We start from the raw sequence: 27175 nt of genomic DNA on the forward strand, positions 1-27175 counted from the left end.
ACACAAAGAGTCATAAGAGAACTCTATAAACAGTCATATGATAATAAATTGGACAACCAAAAAGAAATAGATTCCTAGAAATGGATACTCTTCCAACACTGAATCAGGACAAATAGACAATCTGAAAAGACTGATTACTATTGTATAGTAATTATAGTAATTGAAAAACTCCTAACAGTGTCTGAGACCAGGACGCTTCACAGGGAACTTCCACCAAACTTTTAATGAGGAGCTACTACCTATTCTTTTCAAATGATTCAAAACTATTTGGGAGGAGGGAACACTCCCAAGTTCATTCTATGAGGCCACCATTATTACCTTGTTACCAAAATCAGACAAAGGGATTACAAAAAAAGAAAATTATAGACCAATATCTCTGATAAATATAGATGTAAAAATCCTCAACAAAATATTAGCAAACCAAATTCAACATTACATTTAAAAAAAAAAATCATGCACCATGATCAAGCAGGATTATTTTCCCAGGGATGTAAGGATGGTTCGATATTCCAGAAATCAATCAATGTAGGACACCACATTAACAAAAGGACAGGAAAAAAATCACACAATCATCTCAATAGATGCAGAAAAATCATTAGACAAAATTCAACATCCATTCATAATAAACTCTCCTATCAAACTGGGTATAGAGGGAACAAACCTCAATAAAATAAAGGTTATGACAAACCCATAGTTAGCATACTCAATGGTTAAAAGCTGAAATCTTTTTCTCTAAAATTAGAAACAAGACAAGGATGCCCACACCTGCCACTTGTATTCAACATAGTATTAGAAGTCCTAGCGACAGCAATCAGACAAGAAATAAAAAGCACTCAGATTAGAAGGGAAGAAGTAAAGAAGCCACTGTTTTCTGATCACATGATACTATCTAGAGAACACACTAGAGTTTCCATCAAAAAACTATTAGAACTAACGAATGAATTGGTAAAGTTGCAGGATACAAGATTAACATACAGAAACATGTTATTTTTCTATACACAATAATGAGCTATAGGAAGAGAAAGCAAGAAAACAATGCTGTTTAAAATTACATCAAAAAAATAATAAAATACCTAGGAATAAACTTAACCGAGGAGGTGAAAAACCTGTACTTTGGCAACTGTAAAACACGATGAAGGAAACTGAAGATGATACAAAGAAGTGGAAAGATATTCTGTCTTAACAAATTGGAAGAAATAATATTGTTAAAATGTTCATACTACCCAAAATAATCTACAGATTTAATACCATTCTTATCAAAATACTCATGATATTTTTTGCAGAATTAAAACAAATAAGCCTTTAGGATTTTAATGTATACTGAACCACAAAAGACCCTGCATAGCAAAGCAAACTTGGGGGAAAAAAGAAAGCTGGAGATATGCTCCCTAACTTCAGACTATACTACAAAGCTATAGTAATCAAAACTGCCTGGTACAGGGACAAAAACAGACATACAGACCATAGACAGCTCAGAAATAAACCCGTACACCTATAGTCAATTAGTCTAGGACAAGGAGGCAAGAATACTCAATGGAGAAAAGACAGTTTCTTCAATAAATGGTGCTGGGGAAACTGGACAGCTACATGTAAAAGAATGAAATTTGAAAATTTTCTCACACCATATACAAAAGTAAATTCAAAATTGATTATAGACTTAAATATAAGACCTGAAATCACAAAACTTCTAGAAGAAAACACAAGCAGCATACTCTTTGATATTGGTCTTAGCAAAAAAAAAAAAAAATGTGTATGTCTCCTCAGGTAAGGGAAACTAAAGCAAAAGTAAACAAACAGGGCTACAAACTAAAAATATTCTGTGCAGAAACCAAAAGACCACTTATTGAATAGGAGAAAATATTTGCCAATGCCATATCAGATAAAAGGTTAATATCCAAAATATACAAAGAACTCATACAACTCAACATCAAAAAATAAGCAACCCAGTTAAAAAATGGGCAGAGGAACTGAATAGACATTTTCCCAAAGAAGACATACAGATGGCCAACAGGCACAATGAAAGATGCTCAACATCCTCATTGTCAGGCAAAGGCAAATCAAAACCGTAAGATATCATCTCACACCTGGCTATTGTCAAAAACACAAAAAATAACAAGTGTAGGTGACAGTGTGCAGAAAAGGGAACCCTCATGGTGGGAACGTAAATTGCTGCAGCCACTGTGGAAAACAGTATGGAGGTTCCTCAAAAAACTAAAAAGACAACTGCCATAAGACCCAACAATTCCACTCCAAGGTATTTATCCAAAAAATACACAAATACTAAGTAGAAAAGATATATGCACTTTATGTTCATTGCAGCATTATTTTTAGAATAACCAAGATATGGAAGTAACCTAAGTATCCATGTGGTTTATATATACACAATAGCGTTTTACTCAGCCATAAAAAAAGAATGAAATCTTGCCATTTACAGGGCATGGTTGTACCAAGACGATATAGGTGAAATAAATCAGGCAGAGAAAATCAAATACTGTATGATTTTAGTTATATGTGGAACCTAAAAAAACAAAACAGATGAACAAACCCAACAAAACAGAAACAGAATCATAGACATGGGAACAAATAGGTGCTTGCCAGAGGGGAACAGGTAGGGGGAAAGAGAGAAATAAGTGAGGGAAATAAGAGGTACAAGCTTGCAGTTACAAAATAAATGAGTCATAGGGATGAAATGTACAGTGTAGAGATTATAGTCAATAATTACATAATATCCTGGTATGTTGACAGATGGTAACTAGATTATTGTGGTGATCATTTTGAAATGTATAGAAATATTAAGTCATTGTGTTGTGCATCTGGAACTAACATAGTGCTGCAGGCCAACTGTACTTCAAAACTGAACAAACAAACTCATGAAACAAGAGATGAGATCTGTGGTTACCAGAGGTGAACGGGAGGAGAGGAAGTGTGAATGGGGTGAAGGTACTTAAAAGGTATAAAATTTCAATTATAAGATAGGTAAGTACTTGAGATGTAATGTACAACATGATAATATAATTAATGCTGCTGTATGTTACATAGAAAAGTTGTTCAGAGAGTAAGAAGAGTTCCCATCACAAGGGAAACATTTTTTCCATTTCTTTAACTTTGTACTGTATGAAATGATGGATGTTCACTAAACTTACTGTGGTCATCATTTCATGATGTATGTAACTGAAATCATTTGCTGTATACCTTAAATTTTTACAGTGCTGTGTGTCAATTATATCACAATAAAACTTGAAGAAAAGAAAAGATATTGGAAAACTTCCAAAATGTAAAGAGTAAACATAATAAATAACTTACTCTTACTATATTTCTAAAAATAAATAGACGATCATCATAAAACTACCCAAATGTGATTACAAACATGGAATTTCATCAAACTTCAAACAGGAAAAATTAAAAGAAAACCATCCCTGGGCAGATCATGATTAAACTAAAGATAAAAAATACTTATTGGGAAACAATGATTCAACTGACCATAGACTTCTCCTCAGCAATAACAGACATCAAAAGACAGTGGAAGATATTTTTAAGAGCCACAAGGGAAAAAAAGAAGATGAGAAACCTGGTTTTATACCCAGAAACAATATATTTCAGGAAAAACAGTAAAATCAATTAATTAAAGTACAACTGAGAGGATTTGCCAACCAATCAGCTCCTGGAGGAATGCTGAAGAACTTCATGCCGAAGGGAAACATAGTACCTCAGAAACTAAAAGAGAGCACAGAAGTGGTAAACACCTGGGTGCCTAGGAAAGACTACTTTTATCTCGTCTCAGATTTTCATTCTGAGAACAGTTTAAAGCAAAATGTGTAACACAGACTAGTGGGAGTTTCACTGTATGTAATAAATGTAACAGCAATGGTGCTATGATAAACCTATAGGGTATTGAGGTTCTGAGAAATTACATGAAGTGCTACTATGTTAATTCTAAACTGATTGGAAAAATTAAATATGTATATTGTAATACCCTGGGCTACAGCAAATAAAAATGTTCAAAGACATATTGCCAAAATGTCATTTGTTATCAGAATATTAATATTATTCAAATAGGGACTTCCCCGGCGATCCAGTGGTTAAGACTCTGTGCTTTCAACGCAGGGGGCAAAGGTTTGGTTCCTGGTCAGGGAACTAAAACGCCACATGCACATGGGGCAGCCAAAAAATTTAAAATTAAAAGCATATATTATTCAAATAATTCAAAAGAAAGCAAAGGGAGAGAAAAATAAACAGAGGAGAAAAATAGAAAACACATAAAAAATGATAGATCCCAAAATGTTAAAATCTAAAGCATCCAAATAAATGCAAAGATGGAGAATGATTTTTGGAAGTCCATATTATCTGCATTCTAAGATAGGAACACTTTAATACAGAGTGAGACAGACAGCACACATATAGAGTGAGCAGGAGAAGTTTCTTTTTAATGTCAAGTAAAATAAACATAGGGTCATTGCATTTACTTTTTAAAAACTGGGATAAAATATACAAAGCAAAAAATGTAACATGTTCACTGTGTTTAAATGTATAGTATAGAGGAATTACAGAGAAGGCAATGGCACCCCACTCCAGTACTATTGCCTGGAAAATCCCATGGACGGAGGAGCCTGGTAGACTGCAGTCCATGGGGTCGCTAAGAGTCAGACACCATTGAACGACTTCACTTTGATTTTTCACTTTCATGCATTGGAGAGGGAAATGGCAACCCACTCCAGTATTCTTGCCTGGAGAATCCCAGGGATGGGGGAGCCTGGTGGGCTGCCGTCTGTGGGGTCGCACAGAGTCGGACACGACTGAAGTGACTTAGCAGCAGCAGCAGCACAGAGGCATTAAGAACAGACACACTGCTGTGCAAGCATACACACCACCCATCTAAAGAACTCTTTGCACTTTGAGTAACTGAAGCTCTGTCCCCATTAAACACAACTTCCCATCCACTTCCCCAACCCCTGGCACCCACCATCCTATCCGTGCTTTCTATCTCTATGACACTCACTACTCTAGGTCCTCACGTAAGTGGAATCATTCAATATTTGTCCTTTTGTGTCTGGCTTATGTCACTCAGCACAATGTCCTCAAGGCTCATACTCACTGTAGAAGGAATCAGAATTTCCTTCCGACTTTCAGAGGCCCCTCCTCCTGTTTGCTCTTTGTCAGAACAACATGGTTTCTGTTATCATTTCATGAGAGAAAAGAAACGGGAAACTCACCCTCATGCAGTGTGCATCTCCAAAGCCCTCCCTCCATAACTGGCCCACTTTTGTTTACTTTTCAGAGTTCTTCAGAGTTGTCTTTTATACTTTGTCCAAAGATTTTCTCTGCAATTAGCAAGAGCAATGGGTTTCACCATAGCACAATTGAAAGTTTTCCACCACATTTTCACTTCAGTTTTTTAACTTTTCATTTAATTTCTAGAATTATCATATGGATCTGGTGGTGATGAAAGTTTTCCTTTATGTTAGTTGTGACTTCAGATTAACAAACGTATGTGATAAAGAATATATATTCTCTAGTTGTTAGTCCTCCAAAGCAAGAAAGAAGCAAATAACAATTCAATCATAAAACATTCTCCAGAGGAAGATGAACTATATATAAGGGAAAAAAACTAAATTTTCAGTACACTGAAAAATCAAATATCTATTGAAATTAATGAGGAAAGAACAATGTATCTCTAAAAGTACATATCCTGTAATGATCACGTATGTAACATAAGCATAAAAAACATTAAAGAAGTAAGTAAGGGAATTAAAAAACATGAGCAGAGGTCAGAAGACTTTATTTTTTTTTTTTAGAAGACTTTAAAAATACATAAAAATAAGTAAGGTTCCTATTTCTTCTCTCTCATGGGTCTTTTCTCACCCATGAATTGGCCTGGAAGTGGTAATAGGAACCATATCCATCTGGCCAGAGGATACAGAAAAGATGCTTTTGAGGGCCAGAGAGTGTGGGAGGGAATTCCAGAGGGGAGAACCTACAGAGGGGTCCTAATTCCGTGTGTGTGCCTGCAGGTGTCTCAGCCTAATCCCGAACACACACAGCTTACAGCCACAACAAGAGCTAGTGGATCCAACACACAGAAGCTGAACTAGGCACACAGGTTGAACCACACCAGGCTAATTGCCTTCTACAGCAAAACATCTCAAGAGGGACAGAACAGGACTGAAAACATAATACAACATTCAAAATGTCTAAATATAATTTAAAGCTATTCACTATACAAAGAATCAGGATAATGTGACCAATTTTAAGGGATAAACATGATCAATGGATGCCAAACCTTCACCATACAGATGCTGAAAATGTTAGACATTTGTTATATCAGAAGATGAGACTTCAAAAATGGATTTAATGAAAAGCACAAAATTACAGAAAGAAGCCAAATTCATATTTCAGCACTATTTCAGATTTTTGGTAGAATGAGAAAGACTTCATTTTGTGAATTAGGGCTCAAATTCAATGCTTTTTCTCTATATACATAAGGAAACATTATGGAATTGCCATGTAGATGAGCAACTCTATGACTCACTTATGACCCACATCTCAACATCTCTGAATCATGTTGGATCTTATAATCATTGAACTGACACAGCTTAAATGGGAATTTTTTTAAAAAAAGTCTTGGTGATACATAAAATCATGTTACTTCTTAAAATATGTAGCAATTCTAGTTTGATAATATGCAGTACATGACCCTCATAAAAATACATCTTTTTAAATTTGCTATTTAAAAGTGAAGTAAGATACTGAAAGTTATAACTTCCAGTTATAACTGAAACATATAACTGAAGTTATATCCTATTATATCCCTACTCCATTCGAATATATGGAATTTTTACTGTTACCTGAATTATTTAACATGGAAAAAATTATAAACTTTATCCTGAAGGCTCATGGTCTTATAAGTTTTTATCTTTAGTTTGGTATCAAACAATATCAACTTTTGAATATGTTTATATGAGTTTCACATTTTCCCCAAATTAATAAAATAATTAGGTTTGTACACAACAGACATTTAGTGATGCACAAAGAGGTTTCATTTCCAGATAATTTTCCCAGACTGGTTTTTCCACCTACATGTATCTCACCTATTTTTTATTCACATACATGAGTTCTTGCATGGTAAGGAACTTAGGTGCTTGCACACATTCTGATGACTTTAGTACATTAGTAAGGGTAGTGTGGCTTCCCAGGTGGCTCAAGTGGTAAAAAATGCAGCCATTATGGAAAACAGTAAGGAGGTTCCTCAAAAAATTAAAATAGAACTACCATATGATCCAGCAATTCCACTTCTGGGTATTCACTCCAAGAAAACAAAAACACTAATTTGAAAAGATATCTGTACCTCCATGTCCACTGCTACATTATTTACAATAGCCAAGATATGGGGGGAAACCGTGTATCCATCTATAGAAGAATAGATTTTAAAAATGTGATATATATATGAAATATATATAATGAAATATTATCCAGTCATAATAAGGAATGAAATCTTGTCTTTGTGACATAGACGGACCTGATGGCATTATGCTAAGTAAAATAAGTCAGACAGAGAAGGACTGTACAAATACTATGTAGTTTCACTTATTATGTGGAATCTAAGAAAAAAAAAATAAAAAACGAAAGAAACCAAAAAAACCCCAACACCTCAGCTCTCTATAGAGACCAGACGTGATTACCAGAAGTGAGGGTTGGGGGGCAAAATGGGTGAAGGGGATCAAAGGGCATAAACTTCCAGTTATAAAATAAATAAGTCCTAGGGATATAATGTAGACCATGGTGACTACAGTTAACAATGCTATATTGCAATCTGACTGCTGTTAAGAGAGTAAATCTTAAAAGTCCTTATCACAAGAAAACAAAGCATTTGTAACTACGTATGGTAACAGATGTTACCTAAACTTATTTTGCAATATATACTGATAACAGATCATTATGTTGTGCACCTGAAAGTAATATGTTATATGCCAACTTTACCTCAGTATAAACATAAAAATATATTACTAAGTATGAAATCTTTGAGGTAAACGAGCTCCACTTTCCAGCTAAGGTTTTGTTGACATTATACTCTTGGGATTTCTGTCCAGTGTGCATTCTCTGTGGTTAATGAGGCATCTGAAAGCTTTTAAACATTGATTACATTCAGAAGATTTATATACATTATGGATTTTTCTTATTGAATAAGAGAGAAGTTATTTTGAAAAGTTTTCCATTAATTGCAGTCATAGATGACTTCGCTCCAGGATGAATTCTCTGATTCCTAATGAGGATCATTTAGAGTTGAAGACTTTCCTACTCTGTCTGCACCCAACAGAGTTCTTACAACTGCTGAAAAAGAGTTGAGCTATAGCTGAAGGATTTCCCACATTTACTACATTCATAGGGTTTAATGGATTGAATGGTGTCTCCTTCAAATTTAGAGGTTTTATAATTGGTTAAACAGTAACCTCCAAAATTCACCCAGAACTTCAGAAGGTTACCCTATTTGGAAATGAAGTCTTTGAAGATATAACTATTTAAGATAAAGTTGTACTACACTAGGGTGGGTCCTAACTCCACTGACTGGTATCCTTATAACAAGCGAGAGGACACACAGACACATAAGGAAGAACAGCACCAAGGAAGGATGCTGAAGGTTACCGGTGATTCGGAAGGCTGGGAAAGAGGCGTGGGACAGACCCCTCAGAGTCTTCACGAGGAACTAACCTGAACTACACCTGTTTTTCAGCTTCAGGTTTATTGGCTGAGCTGTGAGAGAATAAACTAACATGTGTTCAAGCCTGGGTGTGCATGCATGCTACGTCCATTCATTCGTGTCTGACTCATTATGACTTCATGGACTGTAGCCCTCCAGGCTCCTCTGTCCATGCGATTCTCCAAGCAAGAATACTGGAGTGGGTTGCCATTTCCTCCTCCAGGGGATCTTCCCGACCCAGGAATCGAACCCGCATCTCTTAAGTCTTCTGCATTGGCAGGCAGGTTCTTTACCACCAGCGCCATCTGGGAAGCCCATTTATGTTCATATCTGAAAAATTAATTAGATACATAAAATTCATTGAGAGGTGTGCTAAAAAGATACAAGCTGCTAATAAAACAAGTTTTAAGTGTCTTTCTAAAAAGCCCAACATGTTCAGCGGGCGCTAGAGAAAGCCTCGCGCACCGTTCTGGCGCCATCTCGTGTCAACACCGAGTCGACCACTTCTAAATATTCTAAACGAGGGCGGGGCGGGGGGGTGCGGCGGCGGGAAGCAAAGAGCAGAGGGATGTAGCCAAGCGTTCCTGAAAATCCGGGGAGGGAAAGGAGATGCGCCTGGAAAGGCAGACTGGGCCAGCTCTGAGGGAGGCCTTTATCTCATTGGCGCCGAAGGGCTCTTAGCACCTAAGTGACACGATCAAATGTGTGTTTTAGAACAAACCATCCTAGGAATACAGGCAGGGACTGTGAGAAGGGATCAGATGGCCACGTGGACAGCTGGTCCAAGCTGTGCTTCTGCCTGAATTTTGGAGCCAGATCACAGGAATAGCTGCCTCCTACCAGAATACAAGCAGGGTTATATATTCTGTGTTATATGTTCATGTCTATGCGCGCCCCCCACCCCGCCCCCAGCTTAAACAGTGCCTGGCACATAACACTTTTTATTAGGAATTAAAAGGGGTGACATCTTACCACATAAAGACCACAGGATAATACTGCCGAAGTGCTTACCCCAAGCATCCCCTAAGCCCCTTTCTGAACATTCCGAGAGGCGGGCGTGTCCCCCCATCTCACAGGTGACAACCAGGCTCAGTGAGGTCGCCCCTCGCCTGGGCCAAGGCCGTCCTCCGACTCCGGACTCCTTCGCCGCCCGGAGCCCAAGAAGCGCCTCCCGCCTCAGGTCCAAACGCCGGCGCAGCCCAGGCTCGGCTGGGGTCGTCTGTCCGTCCCTCCCCCGCTCCGGACCGGGGACACATCCGCCAGACGACGAGGCGGGGACGCGCTTCTCCGAACAACCTGGCGGGCAATTTCAGCCCAGGAGACCTGTCCCCCGGGACCCCTCCCAGGCTAACCGGGCCCGAGGGCCCCAACCCAGAGAGGTGACACCCAGTCCCAGCAGACAGGGCACAAGGTCTCCACCATCCACCGCCGGGATGGTGCAACCGGGAAATCGAAGCCGCCACAGGAAAAGCCTCCTCTGACGTTACCTCACGGACCTGGCGAACGAAGCGCCCCGCTTCCTCTGTTTAGACTGAAAAGGCGGTGTCTAAACGCGAAGGACCACAAGACTTCCAAAGCAGCTTCACTCCTACCAAGTCCCGCCACCGCCTCCACTAGGCAGGACCCACTCAGTCATCCTGCGGTCACCCGCTCCGCTCTCGGGGACAAGCTCGGCCCCGCTCGGCCCCGCTCGGCTCTCCTCCGCTCCGCTCGGCTCCGCTCGGCCCCGCTCGGCTCTACCCGACAGCTCTGTCCACCTGCTCGGCTCCGCTCGGCCCCGCTCGGCCCCGCTCGGCTCTACCCGACAGTCTCTGTCCGCCTGCTCGGCTCCGCTCGGCTCTCCTCAGCCCCGCTCGGCCCCGCTCGGCTCCGCTCGGCTCTACCCGACGGGCTTTGTCCACCTGCTCGGCTCCGCTCGGCTCTCCTCAGCCCCGCTCGGCCCCGCTCGGCCCCGCTCGGCCCCGCTCGGCCCCGCTCGGCTCTACCCGACGGGCTCTGTCCACCTGCTCGGCTCCGCTCGACTCTCCTCAGCCCCGCTCGGCCCCGCTCGGCCCCGCTCGGCTCTACCCGATGGTCTCTGTCCGCCTGCTCTGCTCCTCTCGTCTCTCCTCAGCCCCGCTCGGCTCCGCTCGGCCGCGCTCGGCTCTACCCGACAGGCTCTGTCCGCCTGCTCCGCTCCTCTCGGCTCTCCTCAGCCCCGCTCGGCCCCGCTCGGCCCCGCTCGGCTCTACCCGATGGTCTCTGTCCGCCTGCTCTGCTCCTCTCGTCTCTCCTCAGCCCCGCTCGGCTCCGCTCGGCTCCGCTCGGCTCCGCTCGGCTCCGCTCGGCCCACCTGCTCTGCCGCTATCGACACGTGGAACAATCCGGGTTCGCGCGCTTCCTTGGCTGGGCGCTACGGTCCTTGCCGGGTCCGGCTTGGCCCTATTCGGCCCCCCTTCGGCTTGTGTCCCGCACAGCCGTCTCCACCCGCAACCTCGTCGCCTTCTCCGGTCACCCGAGGAGTCCCCTGCCCCTGCCCACCCGTCAGCGGCGGGGCCGCTCTGAGGGGGCCGCTCGTACACCACCCCGCAGGGGTCCTCCCGGGGTTCCCGCGTCGCACAGGCCACGCGGGCTGAGGGGCAGCCCCTAGGTTTCGGACCGTCGCGGCCTCGGCTCGCGTCCAGGCCCCCACATCGCAACCGGGGGACCTTGGGACTGACCCCTCCCCGCCGAGTCTCGGTCTCTGCCTCTGCGGACTGGAGCTGCTGATAACCCCGTAGTCCCAGGGCTCGCGGCGGGGCTGAGGAGCCGGGGAGCGCGTGTCGCTCTGTGAGCAAGACCGAGGGTGGACGCGGGGGAGAGCCAGGGACAGGACAGCCAGAGCCCGGGCCCTGAGTGCGGAGACGTGCACGGAGACCCGGCCCGCTGCCTGTCCGTCCAGAGCTGTGTGTCTTCCAGCAAGCCGCCCAGTTTCCTCTCAGTAAAGGACCAGTTCCTTTACAAGCAAGAACTCTGTGTGGGCGCCCCTGCCCGGGACCTGGAAGAATGAGGTTGCACAGGTGTCCCATTGCACGTCCTTCAGAAGGTTGGGTTGAGGGAAGGATAGTCCGTGGCCTCCACTGAGATTGATCCACAAACCTTTCCTAGCCTGGAACTCAAAGCTGGGGAGGCAGGGCAACAGGTGGGTACTTGAATTGCAAGCTGCAGAAACTGGATTTAGGAATTTAAATGAAAACAATTGTTTGAAAGGATATACTGAAAGGTTGGGGAATTAAGGGAGGCCTGGAAAAAAAAAAAAAAAACAACAACAACAACACAGTAGAAGTCAGTAAAACAGGAGCTGGGCTGCCCCAGGTGGCCTCAGTACCCAAGACCTCTGAACAGTCACCCCGGACGCTGAGCTGTCACTACCTGGACTGTGTCCAGACTAGAGGATCTGATTAATGGGACATTCGTGTCAGGAAATTCTTCACATTGGAGTCGGTTTTGGAGGATGAATAGAAGTTTGCCAAAGGGAGAAGAATGGGGCTTCCACGTAGGAGGAGCAGGGACAGGACACGCTATGACAGGGCAGGGATCTGGGGGCCACACTATGCCAGGTGCTTTCCTGATCATCTTAGTCAATGCTCACAAACCCTACCAACTAAGTGCTGTTAGTTTGGGGGGAAATGATTTTATCTTCTTCATAAAATTGCTAAATGCCTTTCTAAAGAATTAAAGCTAGATAGCAAAATGCTGCAAAAATTGGGGGGTGGGGCTAGGGATAATCATAGCAAATTCTAGTACCCCAAATGTCCAAGATTAATATTAGCAACATCATCACAGTTATCTTTGTAGGCCTATATATGGCAGGAGGCAAGAAGGAGAAAAGACTGGAGGGAGATTGAATGGAAGGGAGGGAGGGCAAAAGGAATCAAAGAATTCTGTGAAGGGGGATCACACTATTTGCTAAATTTTAAAATAAATATATGAAGCTTATTATACTTGAATTTAACAAAATAAAAAGAATTTAAATGAAATAAAAGCAGTTTCTAATTTGATTTATTGTTTGCTACCATGACAAATATTTCCTACAAGACTCCCCCCCTCCCAAGATTATGAAGAGCATTGAGAAGTTGGGGGTCATTGTTTCTCTTTAAGTTACACGTTTTGCTCTTGGCTCAATTTTTCCCTACTATGAAAGTGAAGTTGCTCAGTAGTGTACAGCTCTTTGCGATCCCATTGACTGTACTCTACCAGGCTCCTCCGTCCATGGCATTTTCCAGGCAAAAGTACTGGAGTGGGTTGCCATTTACTTCTCCAGGGGATCTTTCCAACCCAGGGATTGAAGTCAGTTCTCCTGCATTGCAGGCAGATGCTTTACCCTCTGAGCCACCAGGGAAGCCCTTTGCCCTATTATGGAGGAAGGAAGGTAAGTTCCTCACACTGTCTTCATGCCCACACCCAACATTCTGCTGTTGGGCTATTGTTCTCATAATGCCAAGGTCTTCAATATTACATTTACTCTGCCACCTCCCTTCCCTTGGATATTTAGTGCTAGTTCTGGGTTTATTTGGGAGCATTACTCACCTCTAGCCCTATTACCTTGACTTTTCTCCCTCTGAGTTCCATATTTAGTTTTATCTCTTGATGGGCATAGCCTCAACTGATGAATGTGAATCTCAAGCTTTGTTCAAAGACACGTTGCCTATGGCAGATCAGTGGAGTCGTCAAGATTCTGAGTTAGATTTTCCTGACTCCAAAGACTACCCAGGAAACAGGAGCTTTTGGTACGAGGTTGGCATCTGGGGAAGGGGAGAGTCACTCTCCTTGAACCTTCTGGGGAGGTCGGAGGGGGCTGTCAAGACACACAGCTAATTCTGCCCCAGGGCTCAGTTTCAGGGCTGGGCAGATGCCCTGTGGTGCCTCTAACCCAGGCCCAGAGGTCTGAGGAGGGAATGAGTGACACAGGCTGCTAGTCTTGTCCTAGGTTTACCTGGAGGCTGAGAGCTGTGGACAGAAAGTAGGACAATGAGGAAGTTCAAAGCATTTCCTTTGCTATTGTAGAAACAAAAATTCCCAACCAGGGGTCTAAACAATGACAAGTTTCTTTCACTTGGGGGAAAATAATAAAGCCCAGAGTTGGGCAGCCTGAGCTGCAATGGCAGCTTGAACATATCCCCCGATCCTTCTTGTTTCCAGTCTGCCGTCCTTCTCAAGATGGTGGCCAGAGGTCAGCAAAGAAGAGGGAACCCAAGGAACTAGGAGCCCGAAGACTTGCTCCTGAGTCTCCCTGGCCAGAACAGAGTTCTGCGGATGATGCTGGGAAATGCAGTTTTTTAAGTCAAAAGACGGAAGCTTCATCTTCAATGGTAACTTGTGTTTCTTCATCACTTTTTAATCTATAGTCACAACAGCCTCATCATTCACTCACAGATGTTTGAAGTGTCAGCTGTGGGTCAGGCACAGACTTGTTGGATTTTTAGTGGTGACTAGATAAGGGTCCATCCTCACAGGATCACTTGAGTGCTCCCTAAGTGCCAAGCAGCTGGTAGCAATCACTCCCTTTAATTCCCCTACCAGCACTGGGAAGTGAGTACTATTTTCCCATCTGATGGACAAGTCAACGGAGGCTCTGAGAGGCTAATGATCTATTCAAGGTGCTGTCATCATATAACAGAGCCAAAATTCAAACCCATGTTGGTCTGCTTTAAAGCTTTGGCTAGTCACCATTTTTCCCACCCTTCACTGTGCTCAGTGCCTGGGACCTACCCCTCAGAAATGCTGACTTACTGGTTGGAGGTAGAACCTGGGCATCCGTGTACTTGTATTACCTTCTTTAGTCTCACAGCAACTGGAGATGGTATTTTCTATTTAAAATTGGGGAAGTTAAGATCTGGAGAGGTAGACTCTTTTGTCCAAAGTCACAGAGCAAGTTCTCAGTGGAGCTGGGAGGTGTGTGCCCATCTCCTGACCTTCTCCAAAGAGCTGTCCTTGGCTCCAGAAAAAGATCACTTCCACAAACTTGGGGGGAAGCTTCCACAGTGGCCAGGCCCTCTGTCCCAGCCAGGCCGGAAGCCTCCCTGGAGATGTGTGTCCGAGGGGTAGGGCACCACGTGGCAGCCGGTTGATAAAGGGCCGGGCTGGGCCAGGATGTGCGGCGGAAGCCCAGCCCGTTGAAGGCAGAGGCGCGGCTGGACCAGGGTGGGGGCCGGACATAGGAATGCACTTTTTCCCCAGCACAACACGCTGTGGGTTTCCTCCGCCCCGACTGAGCCCTGCCTGATATGTCAGGCCCAAAATGGGTCCGCAGCCAGGGACTGGAGGACTGGCCGGCGGGCAGGGGCCCACGGCCAGGCCCCGGAGGAAGTCACATGGCGGGGGGGTCACAGGCCTGACCCAGGAATGGTGGAGGGAGGGAGATATTTCAGGCCCGAGAGGAAGGACCCAGCCCACGAGATGAATCACCAGGGACAGATTATCCTGAGGAAGACCTTGGGGGCGGAATTGTGATAAGCACCTTCCTCCCAAGGTGACCAGAAGCCCACGTGAGCTGCCAGCAGTCCATGAGGTCTGCGTGGCTGGAGCACTCAGAGGTGTGTAAGAATAGCTCCAGGTGCTTTCCAGAAGGGGCTTCTCAGGGACCTTATGGCAGAAGGATGAGCACCTATGGCAGGAAGAGGAGAGAACAGCCTTGGGGACGAGTCGCCCGTTCAAGGTCACGGGGGCAGAAATGCTCGGAAGGGGGACTTGGCCTCTTCATCTGTTGCCACCACCTCCTCCTGCTCCTGGTGCTCTGGCCTGGATGTGAAGCCTCGCCGATAAAACCACTGGCTGGAGACTCCTCAAGTCAAACCAGGCGTCGGGTCTCACACGTGCCTCTGGAAGATGCACTAGACTTGCCCAAACTGCCCAGCGTACAGACGGGAAGGATGGAGTCCAAAGAGGATTCCGGTACCACCAAGCTCCAAGCTCCCCATCGCCTCCCACACGCTATAGTTAGTGTACCATGGCCTTGTAATGACTTTAACCCCAAGGTCAGTGGAAAATCCCATGTGAGGATCCACCTATGGGCTCACAAACCATGAGAGTCCTCGGAAGCAAACGTGGAGAGTGTTTCCTGAGCTTGAGAAGGCTGTGTATGTGCTCCTCCTCTGCACCAAATGTCCGTTTGACCAATTTTTGTTACAGGCATACCTCGCTGTAGTGTGGCTCAAAGATTTTTTTTTTAATTTGAATTTTTTACAAATTGAAGGTTTGTGGCAACCCTGTGTTCAGTAAATCTATCAACGCCTATTTTCCAATGGCATTTGCTTGCTTTGGGTCTCTGTGCCATATTCTGGTAATTCTCAAAATATTTCAACTTTTTCAACATTATTATATTTGTTAAGGTGATCTCTGATGGGTGGGCATTAGGTTACTGTTGGAAAAAGGCCACAGCTCACTGAAGGGTCGGATGATGGTGAGCATTTTTAGCAACAGAGTATTTTTAAAGTGTGTACTTTTTTTGGACATAAAGCTATTGCACATGTAACAGACTACCGTACAGTACAGTATAAACATAGCTTTATATGCACTGGGAAACCAAAAAATTCTTGTGACTTGCTTTATTGAGATATTTGCATTACTGTCTGGATCATTGGTGGTCTGGAACCAAACCCACGATAACTCAGAGGTCTGCCTGTATTACATTGTTTAGTATATACTATCATAAAACTAAGTATAGGCTCTTCTAAAGTCAGCAAGTTACAGATTAAATATAGTCAGTGGCAGTCAACACAGAGGTAAACTCAAGCAGCGCAGTCAGCGGAGGGTGGCCTTCACTCAGAAAGCTGTCATCCCCAATCATCCAAGATCCGTGGATGTTCTAGTCACATTGCACTGAAATAAGACAATTTTAAAATCCTCACACTTGGACCCTTGAGCTTGTCTCTGGAAAACTAAGGGTCTTCAGAAGTTCCTTTGGGGGAGATGCAGACATAGGGCAGCCCTGTCTGAGCTGGAGGCATCAAGGCCCAAGACAGTGGAGACCTGCTCTTCCCACACCTGAATCGAAGTGAGCTGCCTCCTGATGAGAGCTCTGGGCACAGTGGCCACCACTCAGCCAGGACAGGTCCAAAGGGGGATGGGCTCTGCGTGAGGCCTGGGCTCCAATGAAGCCAGACTTGGCTGGTACCTTGGGAGCTGGTTATAATCAGAGAAGCGATGCCCACCTCCACCAGGAAATCCAGGAGAGGACCTGGGCACTGTTTTTTTTTTTTTTTTTTTTTTTTGGTAACCAAGTCATTCTGTTGCACCTGGAAGTTTGAAAAACACTGATCTAGATGACCTTTAAGATTCCTGAAGATCCTAAAGGGCTGGATCCCAATATACAATATTATCACTGAAATCATCTTCATTAGCATCAAATAGTGATCACATGCTGAGTGCATGATACCTACCAGACGCTCTGCTAAATGCTCACATACGTGACTGCATATATTTCGTGAGGGGGCATTATCATCCTCACCCCAGTTTACAGAGGAGGTGACAGGCAGTGACTTCCTCCGAGCCAAGCAAAGTAGTGACCAAGGAGAACGTCACTCTCCTGGCTCCCACACGAGCGCCCTGCCCCACGCCCCACGGCTCTGCGCTCCTTGTGCTGGAAAGGGCCCAACTTCCCCCACAGGCTGCCCCAGGCAGCAGGTCACTGGAAGCCTGGCTCTTGGGAATCTCCACGCCCTTCAAATATTTTAGTGATGAAAGCTTCGCCTCTGGTTTGCGTTGCTGACATTTTTCTCGTAAGCACAAATGAAGAGAGAGACCGTCTTACACACAATGTCCTTTCCTGCTTAGCGGTGTCACTGAGTGGCATCTGTGGCCAGCCCCATTGATTTAACATCCCAAACGCGTCCACGGCCCTTATGGTGCTCCAGGCCTTCTGAGCACTTTATGTGAGCGTCTCAAGCCTCACGAGGCTTGGAGGTAGAACCTATAACCACCCCTGGTTTACAGACATACCAAGGAGAGATGTGAAGACCTGCCCCAAGGTCACAGAGACAAATGTGGAGCCAGGCTTTGACACCCTCTAAGAGCCCACACTTAAGAGTTGATCTGGCAACCACCCCACCAGGTGTGTTAGGACCGATTACTGCAAGCCTTGGGAACCAAGCAGCCTCTCTGTGACTCCAGCAGGGGGCGCCAAAGCCCCCAGCCCTGCTCCAGGCCTGCCGGAGGTGGCTCAAGAGAGGGTCTCTAAATGCCAAATGCCCTCACCTCCCTTACAGGGTCTGACCCTGCAAGCTTCTTGCTCCTTCCCGGCTCTCTCAGTGACTTCCAAGTCGCTCCTGCTGCTCCCGCCCCTAGCTCGTCCTTTCCATCATACTCAGCCTCTCTTTGGGGGCTTCCTCTGTGGCTCAGACGGTAAAGAATCTGCCTACAACGCAGGAGACCCGAGTTCAATCCCTGGGTCGGGACCCTGGAGCAGGGAATGGCAACCCACTCTAGTGTTCTTGCCTGGAGAATCCCATGGACAGAGGAGCCTGTGAAGGATACAGTCCACCAGATGGCAAAGAGTCGTACTAACACTTTCACTTTCACACTTTCAGCCTCTCTGCCTCCCAAGGCAGCGTCCCATCCCTGCCTTGGCTTAACCGACTGCTGGCTGCGGAGACCTCAGTCACCCTTGGAAGCCCACACCCTCTCTCCTGGCACACACGTTCACTTGTCTGATCAGTGGCCTACAGGCACATCAAACTCGGTACCTCCAAGACCAAGTTCACGGGCCTCAGACCAGCTTCTCCTGCCAGGCTCTGGGTTGTCCTCATCAACCACCCTGCCTCCCAGGGCAGAAGCCCGTCCTGGGGCCTCTTCACCCCGTCTCCCCTGCCTTCAGACTGTCTGCATCCACTGGTCCCCTTGAGCCTTGTCCAACCTGAGCCCTCTCTCCCCCCAGTAACCTCCCACCTCATGTCCTGCCTCCCTCTACTGGTCCCATAACAGCCGCCACCTGCCTTCTGAAGCACAAATCGGAGGCTGTCACACCCCTGCTTCTCTTTCAGAGAAGGCCCATACTTAATTCACTTTCCTTGTTGTTCAGTCGCTGAGCTGTTCTGACTCTGAAACCCCACGGACTGCAGCAGACCAGGCTTCCCTGTCCCTCACCATCTCCCGGAGCTTGTACCCTGAATTTATCCCCAGATCCCATCTTGGGCCTCATCTCTGCAGCCCTCCCCACCCCATCCCCTCCAACACTCCATTAATATTAGCAAGAAGAACACCAATCTCATAGTATCGTAAGAGGACTAAATGAGTTAATATGCTGACGTTCTTGATGTCAGCACCTGGCATGCAGTACGTGCTACCTATGTGATGATTAAACTGGTCCTCAGACTACTTGCCTCTGGAGGGCAGGCACTGAATTATTTATTTGATCCACCTGCCCCAACGTCCTGGTTGTGAACCAGTCCCTGGTTCTGAATGTCCCCTAACATTTGTGACCTGAGTGTGTCTTTGGTCTAAGAATGACGGTGCGTGTAGAGAAGAAAGAGCACATTTGAGTGACCTCCTGGAGGCAGGATGCTCAGGGCTGGGAGAAACACAGGAGGAGGATGGCTGCTCATCTGCCAACGGAGCTCGATGGGGTCCACACGCCATCTCCCCCCCTCCTGCCTCGCTGACCTTCCTCCTCTCTGGGACACAGCCCTCATCTCCTCCTGGGGCTCCTACCCACTGGAGAGCCTCTGTCCTGCCTTCCTGCTTCCTGCCCTGCTGGACCCTCTTCTCCCTGCCCTTCAGGTCTCACGTCTAAAATCAACCCTCCAGCCCTAGGGCTGTCTCTCCCCATCCCTCTGTCTTATCATCTGCACCTGCCCCTCTGACGTCTCCAATTATGCACTTGTTTACTTCGTGTCTGCCTCCCCCACCATCTCGGAGAGAAGGATGCTGTACTTATTCCTTAAAATATCCGCGGCGCCCAGCCTGGGGCGTGGCACAGACATCTGTGCCACGGGAATGGACGCTAGAATAGGGGTTTTCATTGACCTTGTGTGATTTGGAAAAGCCATTCAGAAGTAATAGCCCTGGGGAGCCGGGAGCTGTTCACTAGAGTCACGCACGCCTTGTTTGCAATCTGGCTCGGCCACTCCTCCAGCTGGTGTCTTTGGGAAAACACCTTAGCTGCCCTGAGCTTCGGTCTCTTCCGTTGCAGTCTGAGGCCCAGAGTCCCTAGCTGACTGTATCACGGGAAGGGGTCAGCCCCTCTAGTAAGCTCGGACGCTGTCCCCGCGAGCGAGCCAGGCCTATCTGCACTGCCCGGCAGGTGTCGCCGCGAGCGCGCGCTGAGCCGCCGGCTGCGCCCGGAGCCCTCGGGCGGCTCGAGCGCCCCGCGTCTGGGTTGCGAGCGGGGCGTCCAGGCCTCCGCCCGACTCCGACTGTCCTCCAGGAGCGGGATCCGAGAGGAGGCTGTCTCACCTGGGTACCCACCTGCCTCCCCGCCTCGAATAGACTGGGGTGAGGATGAATACGCTGAGCCAAGTCATCCTCCTCCGCCACTAGCCCTGCGAAAGGGGGCGCCCTCCCCCGAAGCTGTGGAGGGGGGGTTGGGGTGAGCTCCCCACGACCCCCCCAGCTCCGAGCACTCAGCGGGACGGGGATGCGGGCCCGGGAGCGAGCGAGGGTTCTTGGCCGAGCCCCGATTTCCCCCCCAAACCCGAGAGCCGTCCCTGAGCGTCCGTTCGCCCCGCAGTTGGCTAGTTGGCGCCGGAGGGGCGACTCGTGCGGACTCCCGTTGCCCCCCACACGGCTGGGCGCCCGGGAGCCGGGAGGGGGCGCCGCGGGAGCGCGTGGGGCAAGCGTGAGCGCGCTCGGAGCAGGCGGCCCTGTCCCGCGGGCGCGGGGGCGCGGGGGCGCGGGGCGGGCGCTCCGGGGAGGCGGGCGGGGAGGGGGCGGGGGACGGTGGGAGGGGCGGGGGCGGGCGGCTGCAGCGCCCCCGCACGCCCCGCGCCTCGCACACTCGCCCCGGCCGCTCGCGCGCAGCCCGGCGTCGCCCCGCGCCGCGCTCGCTCCTCCCTCCTCCCCGGGGCTCGGTGGCTCCCGCGCTCCCGGCGAGGCTCCGGCGCCGAGCGCGCGGACGGGCGCACGACAGACGGCCTCGGGAAGCCTCGGCCCGCTCCTCCAGGGCGGGCTATGTGGATTGCCCCGCCAGGGCCGGCCCGCGGGATCAGCCCGGCCCGGCCCGCGGCCCCGGCGGCCAGCGGGGACTATGAACCGGAAAGCGCGGCGCTGCCTGGGCCACCTCTTTCTCAGCCTGGGCATGGTCTACCTCCGGATCGGGTAAGGGCCGCTCGCACCCCCTGCGCGCGCGTCCCGGCAAAGTTGGCGTGTCTCGGGGAGGGGTTGAGCCGCCGCCGGCCGCCAACTTCCTTGGCTCCGCAGAGAGGCCGAGGGGGTGAGGTGCGGGAGCGGTGGGCGCACAAAGGGCCCCCGCAGGCGCGAGCCCCAGGGGGGCGCACAGCTCCAGAGACACGGGCAGGGGGACCGGCCGTCCTGGGAATGCCCGAGGGAGGAAGCCCCCCACCTCAAGCCAAGGACAACCGGCAGGGACGCTCCAGCGCGGGGGACTCTGAAGAGGGTCCCCCGCTGCAAAGGGTCAGCGCCTCCCAGGGACGCTCAGACCGGGGCATGGAACCGCCAGCCAGGACCACAGCCGCTCCCAGGGAGCTCAGCCCCCAGAGCCCGAGAGAAAGTGTCCAGAGAGGGGCGGGCACAGCCGCTCCTAGTGCAGGGCAGGCCCCGGGTGGCAGGCGGGGCGGGTCTGCGAGCAAGGAACAGGTACCCGGAGGGAGGGACGTTCGCTGGGCCAAAGCACAGAAGCCTGGGCACCACGCGTTTCCAGGGACCCTCAGGCCCCCGGGCCGAGGGGACAGCGCCAGCCACCCGAGCAGACGCACACAAGGGTAGAGCTGGAGATGGCTCGAGACGCCCAGGGACGCAAGCTCGCGAGCCAGCGCCGGCGAGCGGCGGGACAGCCCGCCCCCTAACGCTGGGCACCCGCGGCGGCCGGCGCGTCCGCCGAGCGGCCCTCCCCGCCTCACCCCGGCGTTTCTAGGAGGTGGGCCGGGGGCGGCGCTCGGGCTGGAAGGTGGGAGGGGGCGGCCCGGGACGCGTCTTGGAGCTGCGTTTGCAGGGCCAGTCACCCTTTGTACTTCGGAGATAGCGCGCGTGAAGCGTGGGGGCGGGGGCTCCAGGGATGGATGGGGGTTCCGACGCGCCGGGGCCACCTAGGCAGGTTTCGCACGAGCGGCGCCCCCAGCTCCGCTTGGGGAGGGGGCGAACTGCAGGGTCTGCGGCGGGGTGTGTGAGTGTGTGTGTGTGTAAGTGTGAGTGTGATGGATCCTTTGTGTTTTGTCACTCGCTTCCCCCGCCTCCCCGCCCCGGCGGCTCCGGCGATCTCGCAAGTTGACCGGCCGAGGCGGCCAGCAGGTGCGCAAGGAGCGGACCAGGCGGCTGCCAGCCGTGACCGCGGGCCGGGAGGCGGCTGCGGGGCTCGCGCGCTGCCTGCCTGCGGCTGTTTTAAGTGTTATTGATTCGCCCGCGTCTGGGTGGCTTTGCTTTTCTTTTTTTTTCCCCCTGCTTTAATCTTCATCTTGGCCCGCGCCCCGCCGCCCCGCGCGCATCCAGGAAGCCGGTGGGGCTGATTGGCGCTGGCCGCGTGCGGCTTTATCTCCTTTTTTAATTAGAAACGGGGCGGAGGGACCCGGGAGGGGAGAGAGAAAGGGAAAACAACAGAAAATAACCTCCCCTGGCCGCCCCGCCCGCCCGACCTCCCGCCGCCGGCGCCTAGACCTCAGCGTCCCCGCAGAGATCTAGCTGCCCGGAGGGACAGAGGGAGGGAGCCCTGGAGCCACGGAGGGCGCCCGCCTTCCGTCCCGCGGCCGCCCTTTGGGGTGGGGGCAGAGGGCCAGGTCAGGCGGGGAGTGGCAGGGTGGTTTGGGGCCAGGCCCTGCTGCTCTCGGCACCTCGGCTTATCAACGTCTGTAAAATGGGCATGAAGGGAGAAGTTTCATGGCCCTCGCGACAGGCGATCCTGTTCGATGGATGGCAAGGCACCTGTGTATTCTTATTTGGATAGTTCCTCTGACTCAGGCCCAAGCCTTTTGGAACAATCAGACCCAATAACTACTGCAGCGGCTCATTTACTGAGTACTCACCGCGTGCCGGACACCTTTGGAGCACTTCCCGTGTTTAATTTTTCAGCCACCCTTTGAGATGAGGTCTCGTTAATACCCTCATTTTAGCAATGGGGAAACCGAAGCCCAGAGAGATGTAACTTGCCCAAGGTCACACAGTCTAGGTGATGGAAGCTTTGGTAGCACTCTAGGCCTGAACGCTTAGCTTTGAGACTATTTGTGCCTGTGATTTTTTTTTTTTTTTTTTGCCCGAATATGTAATTTCACTCTCTGCCGGTGGAGGGGGTTTCCTGGTGGTCAGCTAGGTGTTCAGAGGTTTCTCCCGTCTTGTGGCCAGAGCATCTCCTCTTGACTTACTCTTTTTATGCTGCCTCTTCCTCCAATAGTGCAAACCTTCTAGCTCTGTGTTTTAGTGGCTGAGACGAATGACTGAGAACACTTGCCGGTTTCTGGGTCTCACCGTCTGTGAGCCTCGGCTTTCAGCTGCAGAGTGGACACGTGAGATGAACGTGACAGGCCCTGTCCAGGAGGGCTGTTCAGAAAGACCTCGTCAGCTGGTGTGTGTGGCGGCACGGCCGCACTGCCTTTGCATGTTGTAGGCGTCCTGCAAAGCTCACGGATGCGTCCAAGGCATAGCTGGGGGTGCCTCTGCGTGGCAGGCACGCAGCCTGAGTGACGTTTCTGAGGCTCACGATTGGGATGGAAAGTTAGGAGGGATGGAGTGGGGAGGCAGGTTCCCTTAGGTGGGATGGTCAGGGAGGGGACCCTCGTGGTCACATGTGATGGCAAGAGGCCAAGCACGTGAAGCTCAGGGGGCGAGAGCTTCCCAGGAGAGGGACCAGCGAGGATCAAGGACCCGAGGTGGGAGGAGGAGGGCTGGTGTGTGGCAGGGGTGGTCTGTTATGCGCTTGGAGAGCGGCGGGGGCCCCTCCCCTTGGCGAATCCCAATCCCAGAACGACTTCCCACAGCCAAGGCTGGGCAGGAAGGATGAGGCGCTTAGCTCTGCGGGGGCACTGACCTTGGCCGTGTCAACCAGAGCTTGATACTGCAACCCGAGTGAGATCTTCTCTTTCAGAGGCTGCTTGATGGCCTTTCAAGAATTACACACAACGGGAGCTCCAGAGAAGCGGGCCATCTTTGTGTAAGCAGAGGGCTGGCTCCACGCTCAGGGCTGCCGTCGGAGCCTCTCTGGGGTTACCTTGACGCTAGGAAGCGGCCCCACGCTCAGGCCAGACGCCCGTGGCTCACGGTTGCCCGTCTTTCCCTGCGCCCTTGCCCGAGCCCTCCGGCAACGCTGGGCCACCCCGCACCTCTGCCACCAAGGCCAAGCCACCTCCACCTCTGCCTGCCCACGCTCCCTGCCCTCGTCCTGGAGTCCCGCAGTGCTCTCCCGCCCCGGGGTGGAGGTGGGCGGACCCTGCCAGTGACCGGTTTCCAGCCCTCCCGTGTCCCGTGATGCACGGAGAACATTCCCACTGCCAGCCGTCCCCCCTCTCCAGGCTTTCCCCTTCCCTGAGCCCTGGTTCCCAGCTGGATTCCGTGACTTCTTTCTGTTCCTTGGCGATCCCAAGCTTGTCCCCATCCTGGGACTTTGCATCTTCTATTCCACCCCGGCCCAGAATACTCTGCCGCAGACCTTCCCATGGCTGGCTCCCAACCCTTCAGGGCTCCGCGGCACTGTCGCCTTCTCAGGGAGGCCCTCCTTGACCACTCCAGCTGAAGCCGCCCCTCCGCTACTTGCTGTCACAGCGTCTTCACTTATTTTCTCAGTAGAGTGAATCACTGAATGGCCTGTTTTGTTCATCTGGTGCGTGCGTTGTGGCCTTTGGTGGCCCCTGGAGGACAAGGCCTTGCCCGTCCAAGCCTCGTGCCCTGACAGGTGTCTGGTATGGACCTGTGCAGCGAGTGAGTGGGCAAGACAGGAACCTCCCTGCCCTGGTCGTGAGCATGCTCTAGGCCACTCGTGCCTGGAGTGGGATCCACAGACTCCATGGGCCTGTAGGAAGGAAAGACCGCAACTTTTATTAACACTTGCTTTTTATTTTTTTCTATTTTTCCTATTTTTTCCCATTAAAAAAATTCTTTTCTGTTTTTTTTCTTGTTTCTTATTTGTTTTCTCTTTAGAGTTGCTTTTAAAAGATGTGTTTATAATGAAATGCATACATCCACAATACATATATAACACATTTAAATGTTTTATTTCTTTAACTGTGTACCCGCTGCCCTATTAGAGGCAACTGCTTCATGAAACTGAGGGGTTACCTTTGCACTTTCATCACACAGTTCAGTTCAGTCGCTCAGTCGTGTCTAACTCTTTGCGACCCCATGAACCGCAGCACGCCAGGCCTCCCTGTCCATCACCAACTGCCGGAGTCCACCCAAACCCACGTCCATTGAGTCGGTGATGCCATCCAGCCTTCTCCTCCTCTGTCGTCCCCTTTTCCTCCTGCCCTCATTCTTTCCCAGCATCAGGGTCTTTTCAAATGAGTCAGCTCTTCGCATCAGGTGGCCAAAGTATTGGAGTTTCAGCTTCAGCATCAGTCCTTCCAATGAACACCCAGGACTGATCTTGCAGTCCAAGGGACTCTCAAGAGTCTCCTCCAACACCACAGTTCAAAAGCATCAATTCTTCGGCGCTCAGCTTTCTTCACAGTCCGACTGTCACATCCATACATGACCACTGGAAAAACCATAGCCTTGACTAGACCGACCTTTGTTGGCAAAGTAATGTCTCTGCTTTTTAATATGCTGTCTATGTTGGTCATAACTTTCCTTCCAAGGAGCAAGCATCTTTTAATTTCATGGCTGCAGTCACCATCTGCAATGATTTTGGAGCCCAGAAAAATAGTCAGCCACTGTTTCCCCATGTATTTGCCATGAAGAAATGGGACTGGATGCCATGATCTTAGTTTTCTGAATGTTGAGCATTAAGCCAACTTTTTCACTCCATCACACAGAGATGATCCCTAAATGATTATCAGTTCCATTTTTCATGATTCTAAACTTCGTCTCAATCGAATCTTCCCAAAGATGCAAAGGCAACTGGCTGAGTTTGTGTGGCAGTATGTTTGTGACCGGCGTCATTTTTCTTTGTGTCTAAAAAGGAAATTACGCCTAATAATGAATATACACAAGTGCTGATGGGCATGATAAATGCATGAACGTGGGCTGGGCGTGCAGTGTCAGAAGCTGAGAGACCTGTGATGGGAGCAGTGGGGAGGAGGCAGGGCTGGACACCCAGGCAGGGTCTGCAGGCTGTGCCCCGCCCCTCCACCTTGCCGGCCTAACGCTCCATCTCTCTGTGTCCCCTGCTCCAGCGGCTTCTCCTCGGTGGTAGCTCTGGGTGCAAGCATCATCTGTAACAAGATCCCAGGCCTGGCTCCCAGACAGCGGGCGATCTGCCAGAGCCGGCCCGACGCCATCATCGTCATAGGAGAAGGCTCGCAAATGGGCCTGGACGAGTGTCAGTTTCAATTCCGCAATGGCCGCTGGAACTGCTCAGCGCTGGGGGAGCGCACTGTCTTCGGCAAGGAGCTCAAAGTGGGTATGTGCTACCCGGGCGCCCCGAGCAGGGTCTGACAGGCCGTGGGGAGACCAGGAGGCCTCGGGACTGCTCCGGGACCCCCTTCCCCTGCCCCAGGGTGGAATGCCCCAGCTATGAGATCCCACAGGTGCGGCATTCAGGTCCGGTGATGGGGGCGCGGTCAGCTCTCTGGTTTGAATCCACGCCACCATCTGTTTGTGGCAGAGCTGCAGACCAGGGGCCCACAAGCGAACTGGCTGATTCAGCACTGATACTGGTCTGCAAGTTGACGCCCAAATTTTAAAGTTATCCGTTTCACCTAAAAACGTGAACTTGTGGCTGCTTTTGCAAAACTCGGAAGAGCTACTGATAGCTTCTACCTGTGTCCGCTGAGCTAATGACGGGCTGCAGCTGAGAACACAGCACCCTGTCGATGGAGCCTGGGCAGCCCAGTCACTGCCGCAGGGCCCGTCCCTACGCGTGTCCACCTGCTGCCCTGATACAAGCTGCCTGGCCTCTGTGGGCATTCGGATCTCCAGCCCCTGTCTTATGGGAATGGTGCCTTGTGCAGTTAAACACACACAGACACGCGTACAGTGCTGGGCCACACATCCGGTCTCCACGGCGATAGTGAGGGAAGCCTGGTGGAAAGGGCATTGGAGTGATGGTGGCTGGGAGGACTGCGCTGGGTGGGGAAGGCCATTGTGTGTCTTCTCGCTGTGTGCATCTGGACCTGGGGGGCCGGGAACCCTGCAAGCCCACTGCTGAGCCGAGAAGTGGGGCGCTTCTCTGGAAGTGAGGTCAGCTTGGGGTCCCTGGGCCACACTGGTTCA

At 50.0% G+C, this 27175-nt stretch overlaps 1 protein-coding gene across 1 annotated transcript in view; it reads left to right on the forward strand.

Moving 5' to 3' along the window:
• The first annotated feature begins 20793 nt into the window (after positions 1 to 20793).
• Positions 20794 to 27175, forward strand: part of WNT7A (Wnt family member 7A) — a 64851-nt gene continuing 58469 nt past the window's right edge. Inside the window, exons 1-2 of the mRNA XM_061127602.1 lie at positions 20794 to 20962; positions 26137 to 26363. Coding sequence (XP_060983585.1) covers positions 20892 to 20962; positions 26137 to 26363 — 298 coding nt within the window. The 5' untranslated portion in view covers positions 20794 to 20891. The remainder of the gene's footprint in view (positions 20963 to 26136; positions 26364 to 27175) is intronic.

This window comes from Dama dama, chromosome 24, assembly GCF_033118175.1.
Source record: "Dama dama isolate Ldn47 chromosome 24, ASM3311817v1, whole genome shotgun sequence".
In the NCBI taxonomy this organism is placed as follows: Eukaryota; Metazoa; Chordata; class Mammalia; order Artiodactyla; family Cervidae; genus Dama; species Dama dama.